Raw genomic sequence first — 20,449 nt, forward strand, 5'->3', positions numbered from 1 at the left:
CAGGTTTATGGCAGAGCTGCTGAAGGTGTGTTCATCTCTCCCAGCCTCCTCAGCAGTCCGTCCAGTGTCTCTATGTTCTGTGATTTCTCCTCCAGCAGCTCGTATCGCAGACTAGAGATGTCCTGCTTGATCTCTTTCAGTTCACCTGAGGAAAAACACACACAAAGGCATAAAGGGAAAGTGTTATTTCAATAAATGGAAAATCAAGAGAGAAAAACCCCCAGAATTTTGACAAGAATAGCTTTATTTGTATCCATTTTTAAAATGGATACAACGATTGAAACTTGTTCTGTTTCAGCATCATTGTGTTGATTTTACCTTCGGTGATCTCGTCACTCTCTTTGTCTGCTCGGGCTTTGATAATGTAACGCTTTATAAGACGCTTCATGATCTTCTGCAACCAGAGATGGAAAAAAGTGCTCAAATTCTTTGAACATGTAGATTGTGTAATACTATAATGGGGGAAAAAAGAATGTTAGATAAAAGTCCCACATTTCAATTCTCAATTAATTATTTCAGAAAATGGTTTTATTGCTGTTATAATGTGAAAAATACTCACATTTTGTAAATGTAACAGTTTGGTTTAATGCTGGGTAGGAATAGTGTAGCAATTTATCATATTATATCAGCTTTTCATTATTTTCTTGTAAAAATTAAATTCTAAATTCTGCAAAGTAGAAATAAATGTAGTGTTTTTTTGTCTGAAATTTAGTGAAATACACAGAGGTACATACCTGATATCTGGATTTGCTGGTAGAAGCACCAAAACCAGAATCTTTGCCTACTCCGAGCTGGAAAAATGAAGCTGAAATTAGCTTCACTAAATAAAATTGTGACACTTCTCATGTTAAACTCTGTGGTGCAGCAGTAAAACCACTGGGAGGTGCTCAGGCTCTGCCTTTAAAGCTCCAATAAGTATCGTGGTTTTATAAATATCACTGTTCAAGCTGACTAAATGCTGTCTAAATATAATGCACATGTCCTTATAGTGTGGTACCTGGTTGAGCTGTGTCTCAGTTTTCTCCTCACTGTGTCCTGCCACATACTTCAGCAGCAGGGTCTTGATGGCCGTGGTCATTCCCAGCATAGATTTTGGACTGGGGACCAGGTTAAAGGGCACAGGGAGCGTCCTCCCTTCCTCAAAGTAGGAGAACCAGAGTTTGGCCCGAGCAAACTTCCACTCCACATCAGCATCATCCTAAAGAAACAAAAGGCAGAAAGGAGGTTAACAAACAGGTTGGAAATAGAAAAACACACCATCAGCACCACTATAGCTATTTGAGTCTGAAAGTTTGACATTTTGAGAAATATGCTTTCTTGCCAAGAGTTTGATAAAAAACATTCATAACATTGTGAGTTGGCACAGTTCACATGAAGCTACAGCTGGCGGGGGATTAATTTATCTTATCACAAAAATTGGAAAAAGGGGAAAAACAGCAGTGCAGCACCCTGAAGCTTACTAATTAACATTTGCTCCAAAAATCAAAGTTTATAAAAGAAAACTATTTCTTCACCATTGGTTGTAAAAAAGAAAGTCACCACCTCAACATTGTGCACATTTGAATTTGCAACACAAAAAGCATTATCAAAATAATTAATCAATTGAAATGTAATGTTGTATGAAAAGTTTTTCATAGATAAAAAAAAAATTAAATAGATATGATAGAAATAGACAAAACTGGGGACCATTTTTACTTTTAATTCATACTTAGAGACACACCTATTATTATTATTTATAATAATATTATTATTAATTCATTTTATTAATTATTCCTATCAAAAACTGAATAATCTCAGGCCACATTTGTGCCTTCTATCTGAAGTACATGATGATTAGTATTTTGATGACGAACCTCGATCTCCTGGAAAGAGCTGTTAATCATGGCAATGAGCATGTTGAGCAGCACGATCACCATGGTAACGTTGTAAACCCCGTACAGCACGTAGCCAATGTTCTCAATGAATTTGTGCCCATTATTGATCACGACGGACCTGACCTCAGACAGTCCAAATATAGCCCAGAACAACGTCTTGAAGCTCTCCTCTAGGCTAGATGGACGCACAGAGAGGGAAATGTAGGGAAATGAGAAGAAAGTTATTTTTGAATTCAAACAAACCATTTATCATCAGGACGGAGATGTTAAAGATGCTCTGTGAGAAAGCGGAAGAAAAAGGTTTTAGGTCACTTTCCTTCCGCGTGTACAAGAATAAGTTGTTTTAGATGGCCAATCCATTATATTTTCTTTGTTTTTCTTATTCTAACTATTTTTACCTCTTCCAGCCTCTAAAATCCTTCAAATAAAATAATCTGAAAAGGATTTGTTGCACTGCTGACAGCTTGTGTTCACACTAATGCCGTAACCTAAGGTAAGGAGTCCAAATTAGATACTTTAAAGGGTGACAAGCCAGAAAATGTTGATTTTATTTAAATATGATCTATTATCCATGATGATTTGAATACCGAATAGCAACTTTTCTAATGTAAGTAATAACTAGAATGTGAATTATACTTTTAATCCGACCATGTTTCCAAAGATCCAACTTCGATCAAGACCTGAAACTGTTCTCTGAAAGCGTTTGGGAACAAATGCAGGTAGCTCACGTGGTGAAGGCATCATTCTGCTTCGCCCCCAGATAATAAGAGTACAGGTTGAACATGCCGATCATGAAAGCCAGAAAGACCAAGATGAAGATGACCATGAACTTGAAGATGTCCTTGACAGTCCTCCCGAGAGAGATCTGCAGTGGACCGAAGCTCTCGTTGGCTGGAAGGATGTAAGCGATCCGAGAGAAGCTCAGCACCACCGCCACCGCGTACAGGCCCTCCGATACCAGCTGGGGATCTGACGGCAACCAGTAGAGCCGTGCTGCAGAAAAAAAGAATTGTGAATCAGTCAGGAGACTTTTGTACACTACTTTTAAAAAGGAACGTTTATTAAGTTGGTTACATTAGGACACCATTAGCAATTTCACGGAGAAAGTATGTCAGAAGACACTGGATCTTATTCTGATTATAGGAATAGAAGCATATTTTTGGGGGGACTTTTCTGAAATCTTTGCTTTTCTTGAGAAACATTGAATAGTTTTACCTTTTTTTGACATCAAACCATTATCGAATACACCTATGAAATCTGTGACTGAGGGGCTACAAGTAGACTTTTTTGTATTTTAAGGGATTACAAAACAATTTGGCACTATATTGGCCTGTTTTATCCTGCTCCCAATAACGAAAGGGAAATTCACTATGTTCAAAGCCCAAAGTCAACAGACAGTTATCTCTGCTACAGTGGAATATAAGTTCATGTATCTACCGCCTCATACTGACTCACTGCAACTGTTTATACACATAGTAAATGATGGTATTTAAAGAATGGCGGTCTGTTAGTGAGACCATGTGTGTGAGCGGGCTCACCCAGTGTAAAGTAGTGTATCTCAGGGGGCAGTGTGACATTGATCAGTGTCGTGTAGTGTGTGTGTACATAGGTCTGGGCTAAATCAGCGTGTCTCAGGGTGGAGAAGCGACAGCTGAAGGAGGCGAGGAAGATTGCCAGCATCCCAAAGTCCAGGAAGTTCCAGGGTTCGACCAGGTACTCCCCTGGCCCCTGACTCCAGATCTCCTTCACCTCAGTCCAGATCATACCTGCGGCGACACAAGTCACATGACTGGATGTACAGGAGGACATGACTCTTCCATCGTGACTGTCTGATGCTCACCCATGACCCATGAAATGATGAGGATCTCCATCCACGTGAAGGGGGTCGTGGTCATGCGGTAGAGCAGCAGCGGGTCATAGTTCAGTTTGAGTCCTCCCGGGTGATTAAGGTGGGTCATGTTTGGCAACAGAGTGGTGCCTGCAAAACGGTCTGCGGCATTCAGGATCAGAAGACCCAGAAAAATTGTGAAGGATGACGCATGGGCCACAAACTTCATGAAGGGGCTTCGCATCACTTTCCCCACCTGAGCGAAAGAGTTTAAACAGTAGGAGGATGAGAGAAAACCTTCTGCCAGGAACTAGTATGTATAAGTTATGTGAGTTACTTACTCTGCTGCACGGAGCGATCCAGTAAGCCACAGCCAGTCCAGGCAGTCCGATAGCCACCGCCAGCACCACCAGCAGTTTGATAGCAGTGGTTTGTTGTCTCAGGCCGGGCATATTCTCATACCAGATACTCAGCAGCTGCTGCTGGCAGTTAGGATGTGCCACAAACTGAAGGGAAAAGACATTCTAGAGTATACAGGATATAAAGGGTTGAACGTACAGTAAATAGTCTCCTGTCTGAACTCTAATTTGATCCTTTTATCATAAGAGGAATGGCACACAGAAGCGCCGTGCATCATAATGCAAACAGGTAGGGATGAAACAACTATTGTCATTATTTATATTTTCTTTAATAAAAAATACCAGCGCAGATTACATTTGCAATGTTATAAAACAGAAAGAAGCAGCAAATCATCATATTTGAGAGATGGAACAAGAGCGAGTTTGGCATTTTCCTCAATAAATAACTTAAATTGGCAAAAGACTGATCAATTAATTGTTTGAAACTGGTCTCTTATGTAGGTATGAAAGTAAGACGAATGAGTTCGGACTCAACTCAAAGCTTTTTTCAAATGTTTTTTATAAACTATAATGAGAATCAATTTTCAATTTAAAGAAAACTATATCATTAGCTTTGTTTTCTGACCTTACAGGCGGCCCTTTTTTTACTGGAGTAAAATAGAATGAGGAGTGACAGCTGTCACAAAGTGCCGTTTTTTATTCAAGAGTTTACCAAATACACACATCATCCTGATGACAAAATCAATGTGCCACCGGCACAAATGAGAGGGGAAGAGTGTGTGTGCATTAAGAATAGAGGGTTTAATGTCCTTCTCCCCCCTGCTTTAACTTGTCGTCTCCCTCTATCAGCCCCACTCAGGTGTTCTGTTCTCAACAGGTGTAAGGGGGCGTGGCCGGGCAAACAAAGCGGAAGAGAATTATCTGGGCAGTGAATGTGGATTTAATTTGTGAGGAGAGACCGAGGAGTAAAGCTGGAGCCTTCTAGGGAAAATAATCAAATGTAGCTCTTTTTTTCATAATAGGACCGCGACCGAGTGATGACAGCAGGGGAACACGTCTGTATTAAGGATCATTACATTTGAACAGCAAAACTTATTTTTTCCCACCCCGACATCCGGTGAGTTTGATAACTTTTTGGAGTTTCTTTTCATGGTTTATATGTTTGCATTTTAAAGGGCGGACATTGAACCTTTATTGGATTATTTGGTTGCATTAAGGAAGACTGTTTTTGAGTTGGACAAGTCTTCTGGACTATCAGGTGGACGTCTCATTTGATTATCTTGTACTCTTATTTGGGGCGGGGTTGTTTTCTCATTCTTAAGTTACAATTAAGTTTCTTCTGATTGTTATTCTTTTGCGAGAACATGAGGGATTTAAAGGCATCCCAAATTCTTTCAATAACTCTCTTACCCAGGTCATACTGCCGCAGTAGCCCTTGAACTTTACTTAATTATATACTATTCAATATAATTAATTTGGCTTAATATTGAAGCTGATTGTTGTGCTGATTACTCGCTCAACTTGTTTTTGTCTTTTTTAACTGCAAGTAATATTAATTTAGTGTCAGATTTTTGACAGCAGGCACTAAATCATTATTCGTCACCCAAGTTGTATTGCTTCATAAATAAATAACTTTAATGAAAAAGATTAAAAAGTTGACTTCGAATCTTTTCAAGTGGCTGGCCGGATACTTTGAAATAAATCTTGGATAATATTTCTTAAATGACCACAAACAGCCTCTGTATCATTGCTTGTTTGTTGGCAGACTGACCTTTTTAAGTTCGTATTTGATGGCTAATTTGAGCCGTGTGAGGGAGGGGCGAACTGGTAGATCATAGCTGTCTTCAGAGTCAGTTTCTCCGCTCAGTATGGCCTCCACCTCCTCCGTACTGCGACACAGATCCAGAAGGCCCACCACATAGTCCTTACAGTGGTTCGACAGGCAGCAGTAGTCATTCTACGAACACAATGAGGAAAAATGGACATCAGTGAAAGGGATTGCAGGAGATCTGGTCTGATGCTGAAGTTAAGATAAAATAAGATAATCCTTTATTAGTCAATTCTGGAAAAAGTCTGCAGACCTCAAAATGTATTAGTTATTATAGAGAGACATAAAATTGCCTCTATACCAAGAAAAGGGGGCATTTGTGTGAGCAGTGCATTTGCATTGATTTATTGCACTGTACCTGTAGTATACTGTCCATTCATAATTATAGTTGTTATGTGTGTCTCTTACTAACAATGTTGACAGTGGCTACAAGATCTAGACTCCATCTGTTTCTGCTTCCTCTCTTAGGGCTCATAAAATTAAACTTGTTTTCTGGCAGCTTTTACTGGCATCTGGTTGGCAGCAACGTATCAAATATAATTTTTGTGTACGTGACGAGGAGCTGGTTTTCAGAGCACATGCATGGTAGCACAAACAGGATGTGGACAGTGATTACAGAGTCTGGTGGCGATTTTTTTTTTTTTTTTTCTCTGCAGGATCTTTCATAACATTCGTACCTTAAATTCCTTCTCAATATTAGCCAGCATGGCCAGTTCGTTGCTGAGCTCCAGGGCTGCCAGCACTGGGTCCTCATTGGACAGGGATAGGTAAGCAGGACTGGCGAGTCCTCTGTAGGCATTGATCCTCGATCGAGAGTGGCTGAAGGAGTCAAACTGCTGCTGGTAGTTACAGGAGTCGCAGTCGCAGAAGTAATCATGAGGAGGGTCGATGCGCGCCCCTTTACTCAGCAGGGTGTGAACTATCTCGTACTCTTGGCAGTGCGCTGCAAGGATCACTGGAGTGACGTCATGAGAAAACCTGTGGGGATGCAACCACACAAAAACATAAAGACAAATACATTACATATATCTTGTTCCATCAGCTAATTACCACCGTTTGTAACCAGAGTTCCTCTTCAACCTCTCCCTACCTGTTAAGTTTAATTTTTTACTGTTTTATGGGTAGTTATTTCTCAAAATATTTCTTGACCAGGACCTGTTGCCAGGCAACCAGTGTAGACTTCAAGAAGATGGAAGTCTCTGACTCTGTTGCATGCATGCAGCAAGCACAAAACAGAATTCAGGAGGTACCACATGTCAGGGCGTTTCAATATTTATTGTGCCAGTTACGCTGCTGCACTGCTGTAAGAGGGCACAACATTTTTTTGTGATGCTTCTGCCTTCATGCAAACTGCCTTACCTCGTCCCATCCTCATCATAAGCATAGAAGTCATCCAACATGTCTGCTTGAGCAGGGCTCGCTGTTAGACGATGGGCATCTTTAAACGCTGGGTGACACAACAGGGCCTCTGTGATACGAACATAACCTTTACCTACAACACACACACACACACACACACACACACACACACACACACACACACACACACACACACACACACACACACACACACGCACACACGCACACACGCACACAAACACAGAGCAGTTGGTTGCAGTTGGTGGTTTGTTTCCTTTGACAGGCTTAGTACTATTCTGTTGTTTTTTTGTTTTTGTTATTGTTCATGACCTTACAAAAAAGTAGTAAAGTAACAGCCTTGAAGCTTTTCTCCAAATTCACTCGACAGCAAACTCGTTAATTTACAGCCAAATAAATGGAGGTTTATGTTTCTAGCAGTTAATCCTGCCATTATGTTAAATTCTTTGCTTTTTTTTGTGTTTATACAACTGGTGGCAAATCTGACAGATTTTATCTGTAGATGTTGTGCATGCATGTGTTTTATAGCTAACCTGTGTGTTATCTGGTCAGCTGTGTCTTTTTGTACATTGTTATAAGTAAATTATTATTTGAATAAACTAAATAAACTTAGTAAACTAAATACAACCAAATATTCACTTTCATTAGGTTAGTATCAATGTTAGTATTTATTTATGTTAACTGTAGGAGTTATGAGATTTGGTGGAGGACCCCATTAAATCATGAATTTAATTGAAAATGTAAAGCCTTATGGACAATGTCACAGTAGGTTTCACATGCTATGGCATCTTTAAAAGCTGTGAACCCTGGGGAACAATACAGTATGATTAAAACTGTAAATATATTTTTGGCCTTTTTACACAAATGCATCTTACTGATGGCTAGCAGGAGGGCATCACCCACTCTGGACAAATCCGTCCTCCCCAGCAGCAGCTCCGTCACCTCCAGATGTTCGTTGGAAACAGCCAGCTGCAATGCATTCTGGCCCATGTAATCCACTGCGTTGACGTTCAAGTTGGGCACTTGGAGCAGCATGCGCCGCACCTCTGGTATGTTGCCGTATTCAGCTGCCTCCAGGAAACGCTGCTCAACCTCTGACGGGCTGACTGAGGGAGCAGAGAACATGTAGGCCGGACCACGAAGAGCCTGGCGTCGTTTAACGACACTGATAGGAGCCATGAGTCTCTCAGAGCTGCTGTGAATGTTAGAGAGTCAGGGGGACATAAACGTAGTATATATTATCCACATGGTCATTTATATACACACATAAAACCTTTTGAAAACAAAACTTTAGTTACTTGTTCCCAGTTTCATCTCAATTTCACATTATGCAGCTAAAATGTTCGCGTTTTAGTGACTTAAGATGCTGTTAATAGGATTTAATGATGAATTCTACGTATGTGTTGGTTATACCAGAAAAAATACAGCACTCGCCTTTCCCCCAAAAAAATAACACCAGAGACAGAGTGGACAGGCCAAAGTTGATATGGAAATGTTATGCTTTCAACCCTGATTTCACATGAATGCAACAAAAACAAACTGGAGACCCAAATCACATCCTGATGGACCATTTGTTGATTGACAGAAAAGTATAATCAGTTTTTTTTCCCAGGAAAAACTTCAAAGTTTGAAAGTAAACTAAAGTAATGTAGAGAATAGCCACAATATAAACAAAATATATCAATTATCTGATATTTTATTGCCCATGGGTTTTCAGAGATCAAACTGAAAAAGCTGCTGTCTCATAGAGTGAATAATGCAGTAAATAAGATGTAATCTCTGTAACATCACAAACATAGAAAATCCTTTACACCTCCATCAAAATCAGCCAGACATGTTGAGGTCATTATAGCTTTAACTGGATTAATTGAAGCTTTTATCTAAGGGACTTATGTTATGCTTCTTTATCAGTGAACAACAACCCTAATTAGTCATACATGGCTGCCATACATTTATGATGTACAACATGGAAATCCACCACCATAGTACATCTTATGATAATACAACAAGTCCTTCATGTTATCAATGTGAATTTCACTGATATATGGACATGCCTATAATTTACATGATAATCAAACATGCTGGAATTAAATGAATGTTGTAAAAATACAAAATGTTATCCATAATCCTCCTGTTATTTCATCAAAACCTCTGGCTGAGTAGGGTATGTAAATAAAAAGACTCACCCGAGGCATCGTCCAGAGCAACAGTTTTCTTCCCCCAAGTCATCGTACATCAGCAGGTTATCGCGGCTCCGAGCCCTGGGCCTGTCACTGTAACCCGCAGGCCGGCTGCTGTGATGAAGAGCTGGCGGTCTGTGGTTCATCCCGGAGGTGGTCAACAACAGAGGGTCCTGCTTCATATGAAGAAGCAAACAAGTGTCTGTGGCATGGCTCTCTCTCTCTCTCTCTCTGTCGCCCTCCCCCTCTTTCCCTGTGTCCTTGAGAAAGAATGTATCCTTCTGGGTCCCACTATACTTTTATTTACACGACTTGTTGAACTATACAGATGTGGAGGGCAGCTCAGTGTTATGACTGAACGCACTGAGGGTTACTGGTGATATATGGCTATATTTGTCTCAGATGTTTCAGCTAAATCTTCCTGCTGATTTTCTCTGAAATGACTCCCTGCATCAGTTTTGAGAATACGGGCAGATTTGCAAAGATTAAGGAGATAAACAGGGACAGAATATTCTCTAAATATTGGGCTTTGCCAACATGCTCTAAAATGCTATTTTAAACCGCAGTGTTTAGAGTACATGTTGAATTTTATCTGTCTGTGTGTGTGTGAGTGTGCGTGTGTACACTGATGGCTGATGAACAGCAGATGAGATTCCTCAGGGTTTAAATTCCCAGTAGACTATGCTTCCTGTGAGCTTCCACTCTCCAGTGATCTATGTCAAAGTGTGGGAAAACGACTTCCCATCCTACACAATCACAATAACACGCACGCGCATATACAGTATATATGTGTTTGTTAATGTCTGCGATTTGAAGCATGCATACAAGTATTTTGAGTCACAGTACCCAGTGTTTCCATTACACAAACACACACACAGTTGAATGCATTATTTCTGATGATACAATGTGTTCTTCTTCATTATCTGTCTGTTTTCAAGCTGACTTTCACATTAAACACCCCATTACATCACAGCAACACGTCCACATGCAAACATCTGATAGAGCAGAGTCTCTGATCTACGACTGTAGCAGTGAAAATTGCCTTTTAAGGCCCTGATTGCTGAAGGTTAGTCACTTTGAACGTTTCATGACGTCACAGCATCACATTTCACGGGAAGGATGGCAGGGTGAAAAGGGGTAAACCAGCACGAGTTTTTGTTAAGAAGTCCTCCTCAGAACAGCACGGATCCTATATGTAAACACTGTCAACTCAAACATACACACTCTTTTTTGGGGGAAATGAATGGGCAAGCACCTGGATAGTCATTTTCTGCGTATGTGTTTTGTTACAACTGATACTGTTGATAACATGTTAGGAGATCTGGCTCTTTGTGTGGTCTGGTATGTGTATATTGCTAAAGTCTATGAACCCATACACACACACACACACACACACACACACACACACACACACACACACACACACACACACACACACACACACACACACACACACACACACACACACACACACACAAATCTGTGTGTGCTTCTGTGCAGAAATAAGAAGATGGGGGATTGTAGAGGAAAATATTGGTGCCACAAACGAGCATCCCGTACTGTGGAATAAACTGTGGCAGTAATGGGACACTCTACATATGCTGTTTGTGAGCCCATTAAGCTAAAATCTGCAGACTTTGCTCAAAGAATAACCCACATTGCAGAGCGTTGTCACGTTAAAAAAGCTATGACAGTGGAAAAAGCATTTGTCACAGCAGGCATTTTAACTGGTGCAAAGGTGTTAATGTGAATCAACTCTATTAAAGTGTCCCAATTCATTAATAGTTGGCAGTGTGACAGTTAGCCAGCATGCACAATATCAGGACCCTGAAACTGACAGCATTAATGCAGTAATAAAATAGAAACGTAATATAAAAATATGAGAAATAAGTTAGACATTTTCCATTTTAGTTACTTTTATGATGACATGATAGTGAGCAACAGTAATAACTTGAATGGAAAATGTCATCATGCTAATTTCTTCCATGTTTTATATTTAACTATGAATGATAACAGATGAACATTCTTTTAGAACACAGAGAGTTCTAGAACTCATTGTTCTGTTCTGCAGAGTTCTCATCTCAGACACTGTAGATTTATTATCCACAGTGGATTTACAGAGAATAAAGCATCTGTACTTAACTGCAAACATTTTATCACACGAGAAAAACACACTGACTAAACCTTAGGGTCTCACTAAGAACAGAGGAAGAGCAGAAGAGACAAAACAAGTAAACCCAGCTCATCTGAAGTTCTCTGAAGAGAGAGAGGTAAGCAGGTTAAATGCACAGAAGCATCAGCAGTAAGTTTGTTTAGAGTTAACAGATGAATTTGCACAATTTAAACAGCACATGACAGATGATTGAAAAGTGGTTACATCAACTAAAGCATGCAATCCTAGAATATACTTGTTTAACACAGGAAAACTTACAGAAAGCATCACGAAAGAAATGTGACAGCACATTTTTTAATAATGATTGTCGTAGTGGTCTTGTTCAGTAACATGTTGTACAGATTAAAATTCTGAATGCAAGACATAAATACTGTTGTACTTTTACCTTGATGTAAGAAAAGGATCTGAATTTTTCTTCTGTCACTGCTTATATGTTTGTGTTTCTCCACCAGAATACAACTTTAAGTACCATGTACAAAGAAAACCGAGAACATGGAAGAGATTTTGGAGAAAGAGAGGAAGTCTTGACCAGTATGGCGAGATTCACTTACAGACTTTCCACTGATGCAGTGAGGACAGTGCGTACCACTGATACTGCCAGCGAAGCCAGGAAACCTGTTGGCAAGTAAGATTTCCAGGACGAGGTGAGAAGTAGGAAATCCACAGACTTTTGTGATGGAGTTCTAAAGACTGCAGACACTGAGGGAGAGGCGTCTACCTGACCTAGCGGACAGATGCTCTCAGTCGTGTCTGAAAACCTTCTCTCGCACTTTCATGGCCCAGATAGTTCAAGTCTTGCCCTTTTGAAGGCCAAGAAGAATATGAAAAGACTGAAGCTGGCAGACAGACCACAAAAGTCCTCTACAAACAAAGATCTTGGAGAAAGAGGCAGAAGATGTCAAAGAAAGCGAGGACGTCTGTATTCCTGAGACAGGATCAACCTCCAGGCTCTCCAGTCGATCAGAAGAGGGCAGGTGGGCGTCTTCCTCTGCTAACTCTTTGTGCACAAACTCAGCCGTCTTTGGGATAGCGAACAAGGTTGTCCGCCAAGTGATTAAGCAGGCTGACACGACACTGGAGTTTATTGATTTTGATGGCAAGGCTGAGAGGCCAGCCAGCAAGACATATTTCAAAAACACAAAGAGGCCAGCGGTTGTAGTGTTACGTGCGCACCCTGAGTAGTTTAATCCGGCACATATTCTGGCTGAACGAAAAATAAGCATTGTTTAGTAAACTTTAAAGTAACTGGTTGAATTTGTGTCAAAGCTAAATTACTGATTCTAACAACTTGGGTCAGATTTTTACAGATAAGTCCATAGTTGTGGAATTGCAACATTACAAATTCCTGCAGGGATTATAATGCATAGAGTTGCTGCAGACAAGATGACACACGTTTGTGTGTATATTTAAGTCTCAAAAAACACACCATGTTGAGAGAGATTCACAGCACCACCTACTGGCGTGGGTCAGTATTTCAGGTTCACCTGCTGCTGCCAGTCACGTTGTAACTTCACAGTACAGATTTACTCAGATTGAGATGCATTCATAGTTGCTGCTTTTCATGCTTCCCTTTTTAATTTCTAAAACAAGAATAAGGGATGGGCCTGCACTTAAGGAGTGTTTTCATCATTATCTTGCATAATTCTTTTTGAGTATTGAGCGAGGCAGAAGTCAGCAGAGGCTTTACCACCTGTCGGGATCTTTCTGACAGTAACACAATATATTGCCAGAGCATAGTTGGTGTAATTGTTTCTAGGAACATAAGCTGCGTACATTTACCAGCTGTTCCTAAAACCTTCGGCTGGGTGTTTTCCTGCTTTGATAGAATTGTTTGCCGTCTACAGAGAACTTTGGATCAGATGATTTTTTTTTAAGCTTTACCTAATGGTTTTATTAAGGGTTAATAAATCATTCACTTGACGACCTGTGACTCATAAAACAACTTGGCATCACAAAAGCTGCTTCTATTTATACCTGATCAATAAAGCATTAGTAAATTATTCATCAACCATTAATAAAGCCATCAGTTATAAGTTACACATTTTAAAAAGGGTGTCTTAAAAGAAAATTGTACCAATTTTTTTGCTACTTTTGTTATTATTTAGGTATTTTTTGTTGTTATAGATTGCATTATAATATAAGACATATTTGACCTCAAGAGTCAAAGCAAAATCACCTTAAAGGAATCATTTCAGAGCGGGTGAATTTGTTACAATGTGGGGAAACAATGAAAAGAAGATATCCTTTCATCCTTCCATCCTGTTTTATTAGAACTTCAGGTTCAACAGCGATGCAGTGCAACTTATACAATATGTGCTTTCCTCCTCTCTCCCTCTGCTTCTCCTCTCTGTCAATTATTGGTTGCAATCCTCCTAATCTTCATCGTGACAGATTTGATGGCGTGAGGGACTCCGTTTTGTCTCCAGGTGTCCCACAATATGTGCATCCTCTGCCCCTGGTTCTGCTCTGCATCTTCGGGAGAGCCGTTAAGGTTTGCCAGGCCGCACTGGTTGAACCACCATCCTGTCTGGTTGTGCTGGCTGCTGCAGCTCTCCACTGTGCGGTTGTCGATGGAGCAGGAAGGATTACAGCCGTCATTGTCCACGTCCGAGGCGCTGAATGGAGCCGTGTCCTGGTTCTGATCCTGGTCGTAGCCGCGAAATGCATCACCTGAACACACACAGGTATGCAGAGGTGCACATGTTGATTGTTTATTGTTATTTATCATCATTAATTTTTTTGAGTTTGCATTGTGTGGGGAAAAATAATGAACAATGAAGTCTTACCTGCGCTGCCTGCATATCTGCCCAGGTGTATACCGAAGAACTGGGTTTCATTGTCCAGGTCGAAATCATCATATGCTGCATAAGAGGTGACGTCATCTTGGGACACCAGAGCGATGTGAAGTTGGAACCGAGTATCTTTCTGGTTTACTATATGAAATGCTTTCTTCAGGCCCAACCAGTGTTCTCCTATACACACACACACACACACACACACACACACACACACACACACACACACACACACACACACACACACACACACACACACACACACACACACACACACACATGAAAGAGTTATTAATATCTTAGTGGGTATATATCTTGGCAAGTGCAAAATGATGTCCAACTTTTGTATGGTTTGTTCAAAGTGAGAAAGCTGAAAAATGCATCTTAAAGATTTAAAAATCTTCTAAAACATTAATCAATATCAGGTAGCCTTTAATTTGTTTTTTCATAATCATGTTATGTTGTTGCATATCTTGTAGCACTAAACAAATATTTACTATAATATATAAAAAATCGAAACATTACAAAACCTTTTTTTTAATTTGTACTTAAAATGCAGCAAATTCATGAAAAGTAAAACAGTATACGCATCAATATGTAACGATAATGAAGTATCAAATCAACGCATTGTGTTCTTGGAAATGTTCATTTTACAGCTTACAGTTTTGGGAAGGCTCTTTTTTTGTTTCAACATGACACTGATCCTGTGCACACAACCTGGTCCATAACAATGTTTTTTGCTAGTTTAATGTGGATATTGACTGGCCTGCACAAGGGCAAAGACCTCACTAATGCCAGAAAGACAATAGTCAACATATTGTTGAAAAGTCTTCTCAGAAGAACACTATTCAACAATCACAAATGGATGTAATACTTTAGGTCATGTGGTGTGTGTGTTAATGTTAATCTTACAAACTGTCAGTGTGTGGGTCTGCATGTTAACTGATGCTCTTGAGCAGCACACCTGGCATACATTAGCTGTTGTTCTTAACACCTCAACTTCCTCCGTATGTTGGTTTTAAAGCCTATAACAGGAAATGGGCTTATGTGACTGTCCAAAGTAATTTCACACAACCTGCAAGGTTTCCAAAGCCGTCGACATAATCAGCCCAGACTCGTTTGAAGTCAGTTAATCCATCAGTCCTCCGCTGCATCACCGTCCATCCGCCTCCCATGTAGTCCATCTCACAGAAAACCTGCAGCACAGGTTGTGTTTTGACTGCCGATCAAATGACAGACTGTGAATATACGAAGTATTGGTGTACATCTACCTCAAAAGAAGAGTCCGTATTCTCTGGATGGACGATGTAAATACCACTCGGGATCTTGGGGACGACTGACAAAAGATTGTCCTTGATGTCGCTGCAGTCTCGTCCTAATCAAAGCAAACACACTCTCTTTTATCATCAGGAAGAAAATTAACATTCACTCAAGGATGGATTCATAAGAAAGGATGTATTTTTTTGTTACACATTTTACATTATTGTCCAGTGAATAACATATAGTTGGCAATTTAATCTTTCAGACATAGTGAAAGATTAAATGCTCCTTTATGGATTGAGGAATTCTCTCCTACTTAGAAAGCTCCTCCAGAGTCACTCCTCATGACTATCAAACCAATATCGATGTGCAAAATTGGTGAAATTTGTATGAATGAATGTTGTGTCATCACAAGTGTTTGTATGATAGTTACCGTGGGATTGCACAGGTTTGATGGCGTACAGCTCAGTGTTGCTCCTCTGAACTTCAGAGCTGAGCGTCTGCACTTTGGTCATCAGCTCTGTGACCTGGAAATGTGACACTACTGTACATTCAGCCAGCCAATCACACGCTTACAAACTCTGTTACTAAGGGAGGAAAAGAAGACTTCACATTACCTGACCGCTGAGGATGTCCAGGGCTCTCTGCTGCTCCTCCATCACATCCCTGATCAGCTTTCGGGTGCTGCGTCCAAACGCTAACAGAGACTGCTGTAACTGGCCTACACACACACACAAGCATACACACACACACACACACACACACACACACACACACACACACACACACACACACACACACACACACACACACACACACACACACACACACACACACACATACATACATAGACACATAAACACTCGTTCTAAACAGCAGATGATGATGGAAGACGTAACAATAACACCAGGAAAGAGATTTATTTTTACCACATATTGAATGTTTCTCATCTCGTAGAAGCTTGACAGTGATGTCACATGGGATGGAGCATGTGTCCCGACCTCTGACCCCTCCGGAAAGTTTCTGGCCTTTGACTGGAGCATCAGAGAAGTCCTCATTGACTGCTTCTGATTGGCTGAAATAACTGCTATGTCCTGTGTCCTGGCAATCAAGAGAGAACAACAGTGAGGGTTTAATCCACAGGTGAAAGTCTGCAATTATATCATGCGTTAATTGTAAGTAAACTGGGATCTATACTTCATAGAGCAGGATTTATAGTCCTGACTAGCTTCTGTTTCTAACCTCTCTGCCTCAGCGGACGCATGGAAATATTAACTCTCATCTTGTTATCAACCAAGTTTTAGGTCAGACATCCTGGTTGGCTACAAAAACACACACAGTGTAATTGTAATATCCTGTCTTTAAATCCTGCAACAACAAAAAAACAATTTGGAACCAGCGGTAGAAAGTAAGAAAGCACATTTACTCAAGTACTGTACTCAGGTTTTGAGGTACTTCTTAGCCCCCTAGATTTGTCTTTGGATTCTGAAAATTAAAACTCTCCAATCTCCATCTTATCAAGTCATTTACGTCTGGAATTAAGTCCTCAGAGTTTCATATTAATGTATAAACAAAAACAAAAAGAATATAATACCTGCCAGCTTAATATAGTTCAATGCAAAACAACTTGTTTCAACAACCACAGACCATAACAAACCTGCTGTTCACACATTAATGTATCATTGATAATAATCCTATACTTTTCTTAGTTAAGTGCATTTTGCTGATAATACTTAATTGCTTTTGCTTTAATACAATTTTGAGTGCAGGACTTCTACTGGTATTTCTACCGGCAACTATTTTTTAACATTGCAGTATTTATCTGAATACTTTTTCTAACTCTCTTTAAGGTCTTTATTTATACACACAGACACAAACACATACAAAGCAGTGTTTTCATGAATTTTGGGAACATTACATTGACTTACATTAATTTCCCGGAGACTTACCCTAACTAAAACCTTAACTGCTACCAGCCTAACACCCAACTTAGTCTGACCTTAACCTAAACTTATCCTAAAATCAAGTCTTCACCCTAAAATGAATTCCATAATGGGGACGTGCAATTTGTCCAGAAAAGGAAGGTGATTCCCTACATGTAAATTGATTTTATGTTCCCACGAGACGGTTAAAACACAAACACATCTAAATACTTTCCCTTACTCTGTTTGCAATCTTTATTTACACACACACTCACACACCATTGATGATGGTGTAAATGTTAAAAACAAACAAAAGAATAGAAAGATTCTGCATTCATGATTCCTCCACCATACTTAACTCTAAACCCTTGGATCTCCTTGATTTCATCAGCATTTCTGGAATGTTATACTCATCTGCAAAAAAATGCTTTAATACAATTATTCTTGCCGCAGGTTTAAATTCCACCAAATCCGACACGTGGCCTTTTGCTGAATGTCGTCCCCCTCTCTCTTCCCCTGTCCTGTCTATATCTGACTACATATTAAAGGCCAAAAAAGAATACAATCATTCCTGATACATTTATGACATGCATATCATACATACAGTGGAGGAGAGCAGATGAGGCACAAGCAGCAGGATGACAGTTGGCATCCACATCATGTCAGTGTTGTCCCACTGTGATTATCTCCTGAATGTCACCAGCAGACACTCCTTCATTGATGCTTTATTCTTCCTCAGTCTGCTCTTTCCCCTCACATGTCCACCCGTCTTCAGGGTCTTGTCTGTTCTCCGTCTTTATTGTCAAACTTCTCCCTGCTTTCTCCCTGACTACCTCACTCTCTCCACCTCCACCGGTCACTCCCACTTTTTCTTGTTAAATTCCCATGACAACATCCCACGTAACAGCGGGTCAAATTTGTAAATGGGCTGGTGATAAAAGTCTGGATGTGCTTCTGACAAGCAGACTGGCTGAATGTGCTGATTCCATATTTGTGGTAAGGAGCGATTGCCTTTCCCCTCAGTGTGTCTTATTTCCAAGCATTTTTATTTTTACAGGTTATATCCTGCCACCAGCATGAGAAACAGATGTGGGGAAAGGGATATGGGCAGCTTGTTTTAATGTAGGAACACTTTCTCTCTGCTTGTGTCTTAGCATGGGAGCTGCCTCTTGTGCTCATGTTTCCTCCCTCTTTACTTTATCTCTGAACACTGACTCATCTGAAAACAGCCTCCCAGAGGGGCAGACCAATTATTTCTTAACAGGGCAGTTAAACAGTGTGGAAAGTGGAGAGAGCAACAGCTCATTCATGTTGGGGTCCAGCTGGAGCCGGTCAGCCTGTCGCGTCCCTGGAAAACTTTGCTGTGAGAGCCAAAGAAAAGCTTTGCTGTTCTGAACCTGTGTGAGTTAACGGCCATGGTCAGTGAGAGGAATGTGAAAAGCCTGGTGCCCCAGCCCCGGGGCCCCCACATCTGTCCTATGTTACATGCTCTTGTAAAGCGGTCTAGGCATGTGAATGACATATTATATCTTCCAGGCGAGATAATGAGGACATTCAGACAAGGCTGTGTGGTGTCTCTTGATCATAAATCCTACTGTCCTTGTAACGGTATGATACATTAAAAACAGTTTGATGGTTGAAAGCAATGACATCCACGGACGTTTGCTTATTAACTTTCTTGTTCACTTTCTTCTCCGTCTGTAAAATATGAAGCTAATGCTGAGAGAAAGTTAACTTAGATTGGCATAAAGACGAGAAACGGGGAACCAGCTGCTGGCTTCATATTTATCAAACAGATATAAGAGTGTACAATTAAAGCAAATAATTTTGTTTCCCAAAATGTTTATGGGGGAAAGAGCTTGCCAGTCTCTGTCCGAAGATAAAGAAATCACTAATCAACACATTACATCTGTTTTGGTCGGGAACGCAACTCCTTTTGAAACCACAACTTTGTTTTTTATAAGTGTTAGGAAGCGAGCAGTAAGACAGCAGTTCTGGATATCAAAAAGTGGGGTTTCATTTAGCAGAAAATTGCTAAATTGGGCCCTAAAAGAGTTCAACGAAACTGAACTGCCGCACAGTAACTCAAAAGAAAAAAGCCCAATATCAGTCCAAGTGATAAACCAGGATTTATTGTTACAGCACTAAATTTCATAAATGTGCTCGCTTCAATTTGAAATTATGCATATAAAAAAAATGCTAATAAACCTAATTTGCTTGTAACTGAATATAAACCGAAATGAATAAAAAGGCCAAGTTAAAGTGGAATTGAGTGTCAATTACATCACCAAGTGTTTGTCTGCTGATGTGGATGCAGCCACCACAGCATGGATCAACATGGTAATTTGTGAGATATAGAGGAGGAAAGACCTCCTCCTGCAGAGATAATAATCACAAAACGCAGATACATTAGAAACAGTCAATCTCCTCCCCAACATCTGCCCCGTCTCCACTGCATTAAAAAGTAGCTGCATTTTTTTGTGAATCGTTATGAAAGCATTGAAAAAGAAAAAGAAGTTACACAAGTGTTAAAGTAGAACAGTGCCATCTGCTGCAACTTGGTTTATATTACATTACAATTGTGTTCATGTTGATGTTTTTTTCCTGTTGTGCGTCTGTTTCTAATTACACGGAAACTAAAGATAATTTCAGAACAAATAGTACATATTGTCTTAACAGTGATGACTGAACATCACTTTTACTGTGTCAGAGGGGGAACCGTACCAATTCCTTTGTTGAATCAACACAATATTGAGAGGAAAATACATTCTTCATGTTACTTAACACAGAATGAACTTCAAATAAAAGTATTGGTACACCAAAATTTCAACACAAAACCCAAGAGAGACATGC

General features: G+C 40.1%; 2 protein-coding genes across 3 annotated transcripts; both read right to left on the bottom strand.

Annotated features, from left to right (window-relative positions):
• Positions 1–5: 5 nt before the first annotated feature.
• trpc6a (transient receptor potential cation channel, subfamily C, member 6a) lies at positions 6–9,592 on the bottom strand. 2 transcript variants are annotated; one of them, XM_054625226.1, is made up of 14 exons: positions 9,453–9,592; positions 8,142–8,458; positions 7,249–7,381; positions 6,567–6,867; positions 5,833–6,018; positions 4,044–4,208; positions 3,715–3,958; positions 3,413–3,640; positions 2,603–2,867; positions 1,854–2,049; positions 998–1,198; positions 735–791; positions 319–394; positions 6–145 (listed from the first exon to the last, which is right to left on the bottom strand). In XM_054625226.1, exons 1-14 carry the CDS (start codon positions 9,590–9,592, stop codon positions 6–8), a joined length of 2,649 nt encoding a protein of 882 aa, XP_054481201.1. The 2 variants fall into 2 exon arrangements, with proteins under 2 accessions (XP_054481201.1, XP_054481200.1); XM_054625225.1 differs by having other exon boundaries at positions 8,142–8,461.
• A 4,251-nt stretch (positions 9,593–13,843) lies between these two features.
• On the bottom strand, positions 13,844–18,414 carry angptl5 (angiopoietin-like 5). The gene is made up of 8 exons (XM_054626461.1): positions 18,201–18,414; positions 16,604–16,775; positions 16,292–16,395; positions 16,108–16,201; positions 15,686–15,789; positions 15,490–15,610; positions 14,406–14,591; positions 13,844–14,289 (listed from the first exon to the last, which is right to left on the bottom strand). The coding sequence occupies exons 1-8, from the start codon at positions 18,255–18,257 to the stop codon at positions 13,970–13,972; spliced, it is 1,158 nt and encodes a 385-aa protein (XP_054482436.1). The 5' UTR covers positions 18,258–18,414; the 3' UTR covers positions 13,844–13,969.
• Positions 18,415–20,449: the final 2,035 nt, after the last annotated feature.

The sequence above is a fragment of the Anoplopoma fimbria genome, chromosome 24 (assembly GCF_027596085.1).
Source record: "Anoplopoma fimbria isolate UVic2021 breed Golden Eagle Sablefish chromosome 24, Afim_UVic_2022, whole genome shotgun sequence".
Classification (NCBI taxonomy): Eukaryota; Metazoa; Chordata; class Actinopteri; order Perciformes; family Anoplopomatidae; genus Anoplopoma; species Anoplopoma fimbria.

Bases quoted from the DNA above. Each gene is read 5' to 3' on its own strand.
- angptl5 (XM_054626461.1), bottom strand. From the start codon at position 18,257: ATGATGTGGATGCCAACTGTCATCCTGCTGCTTGTGCCTCATCTGCTC. The intron at 15,790-16,107 runs GTAACTATCATA...TGCTTTGATTAG, and splicing joins CAAACCTGTGCAATCCCACG to GACGAGACTGCAGCGACATC. The intron at 14,592-15,489 runs GTTGTGTGAAAT...GTGTGTGTATAG, and splicing joins CGGCTTTGGAAACCTTGCAG to GAGAACACTGGTTGGGCCTG.
- trpc6a (XM_054625225.1), bottom strand. From the start codon at position 9,592: ATGAACCACAGACCGCCAGCTCTTCATCACAGCAGCCGGCCTGCGGGT. The intron at 1,199-1,853 runs GTTCGTCATCAA...TTGTTTCTTTAG, and splicing joins GCTCTTTCCAGGAGATCGAG to GATGATGCTGATGTGGAGTG. The intron at 146-318 runs GTAAAATCAACA...GTTTTTCCTCAG, and splicing joins GAGTGACGAGATCACCGAAG to GTGAACTGAAAGAGATCAAG.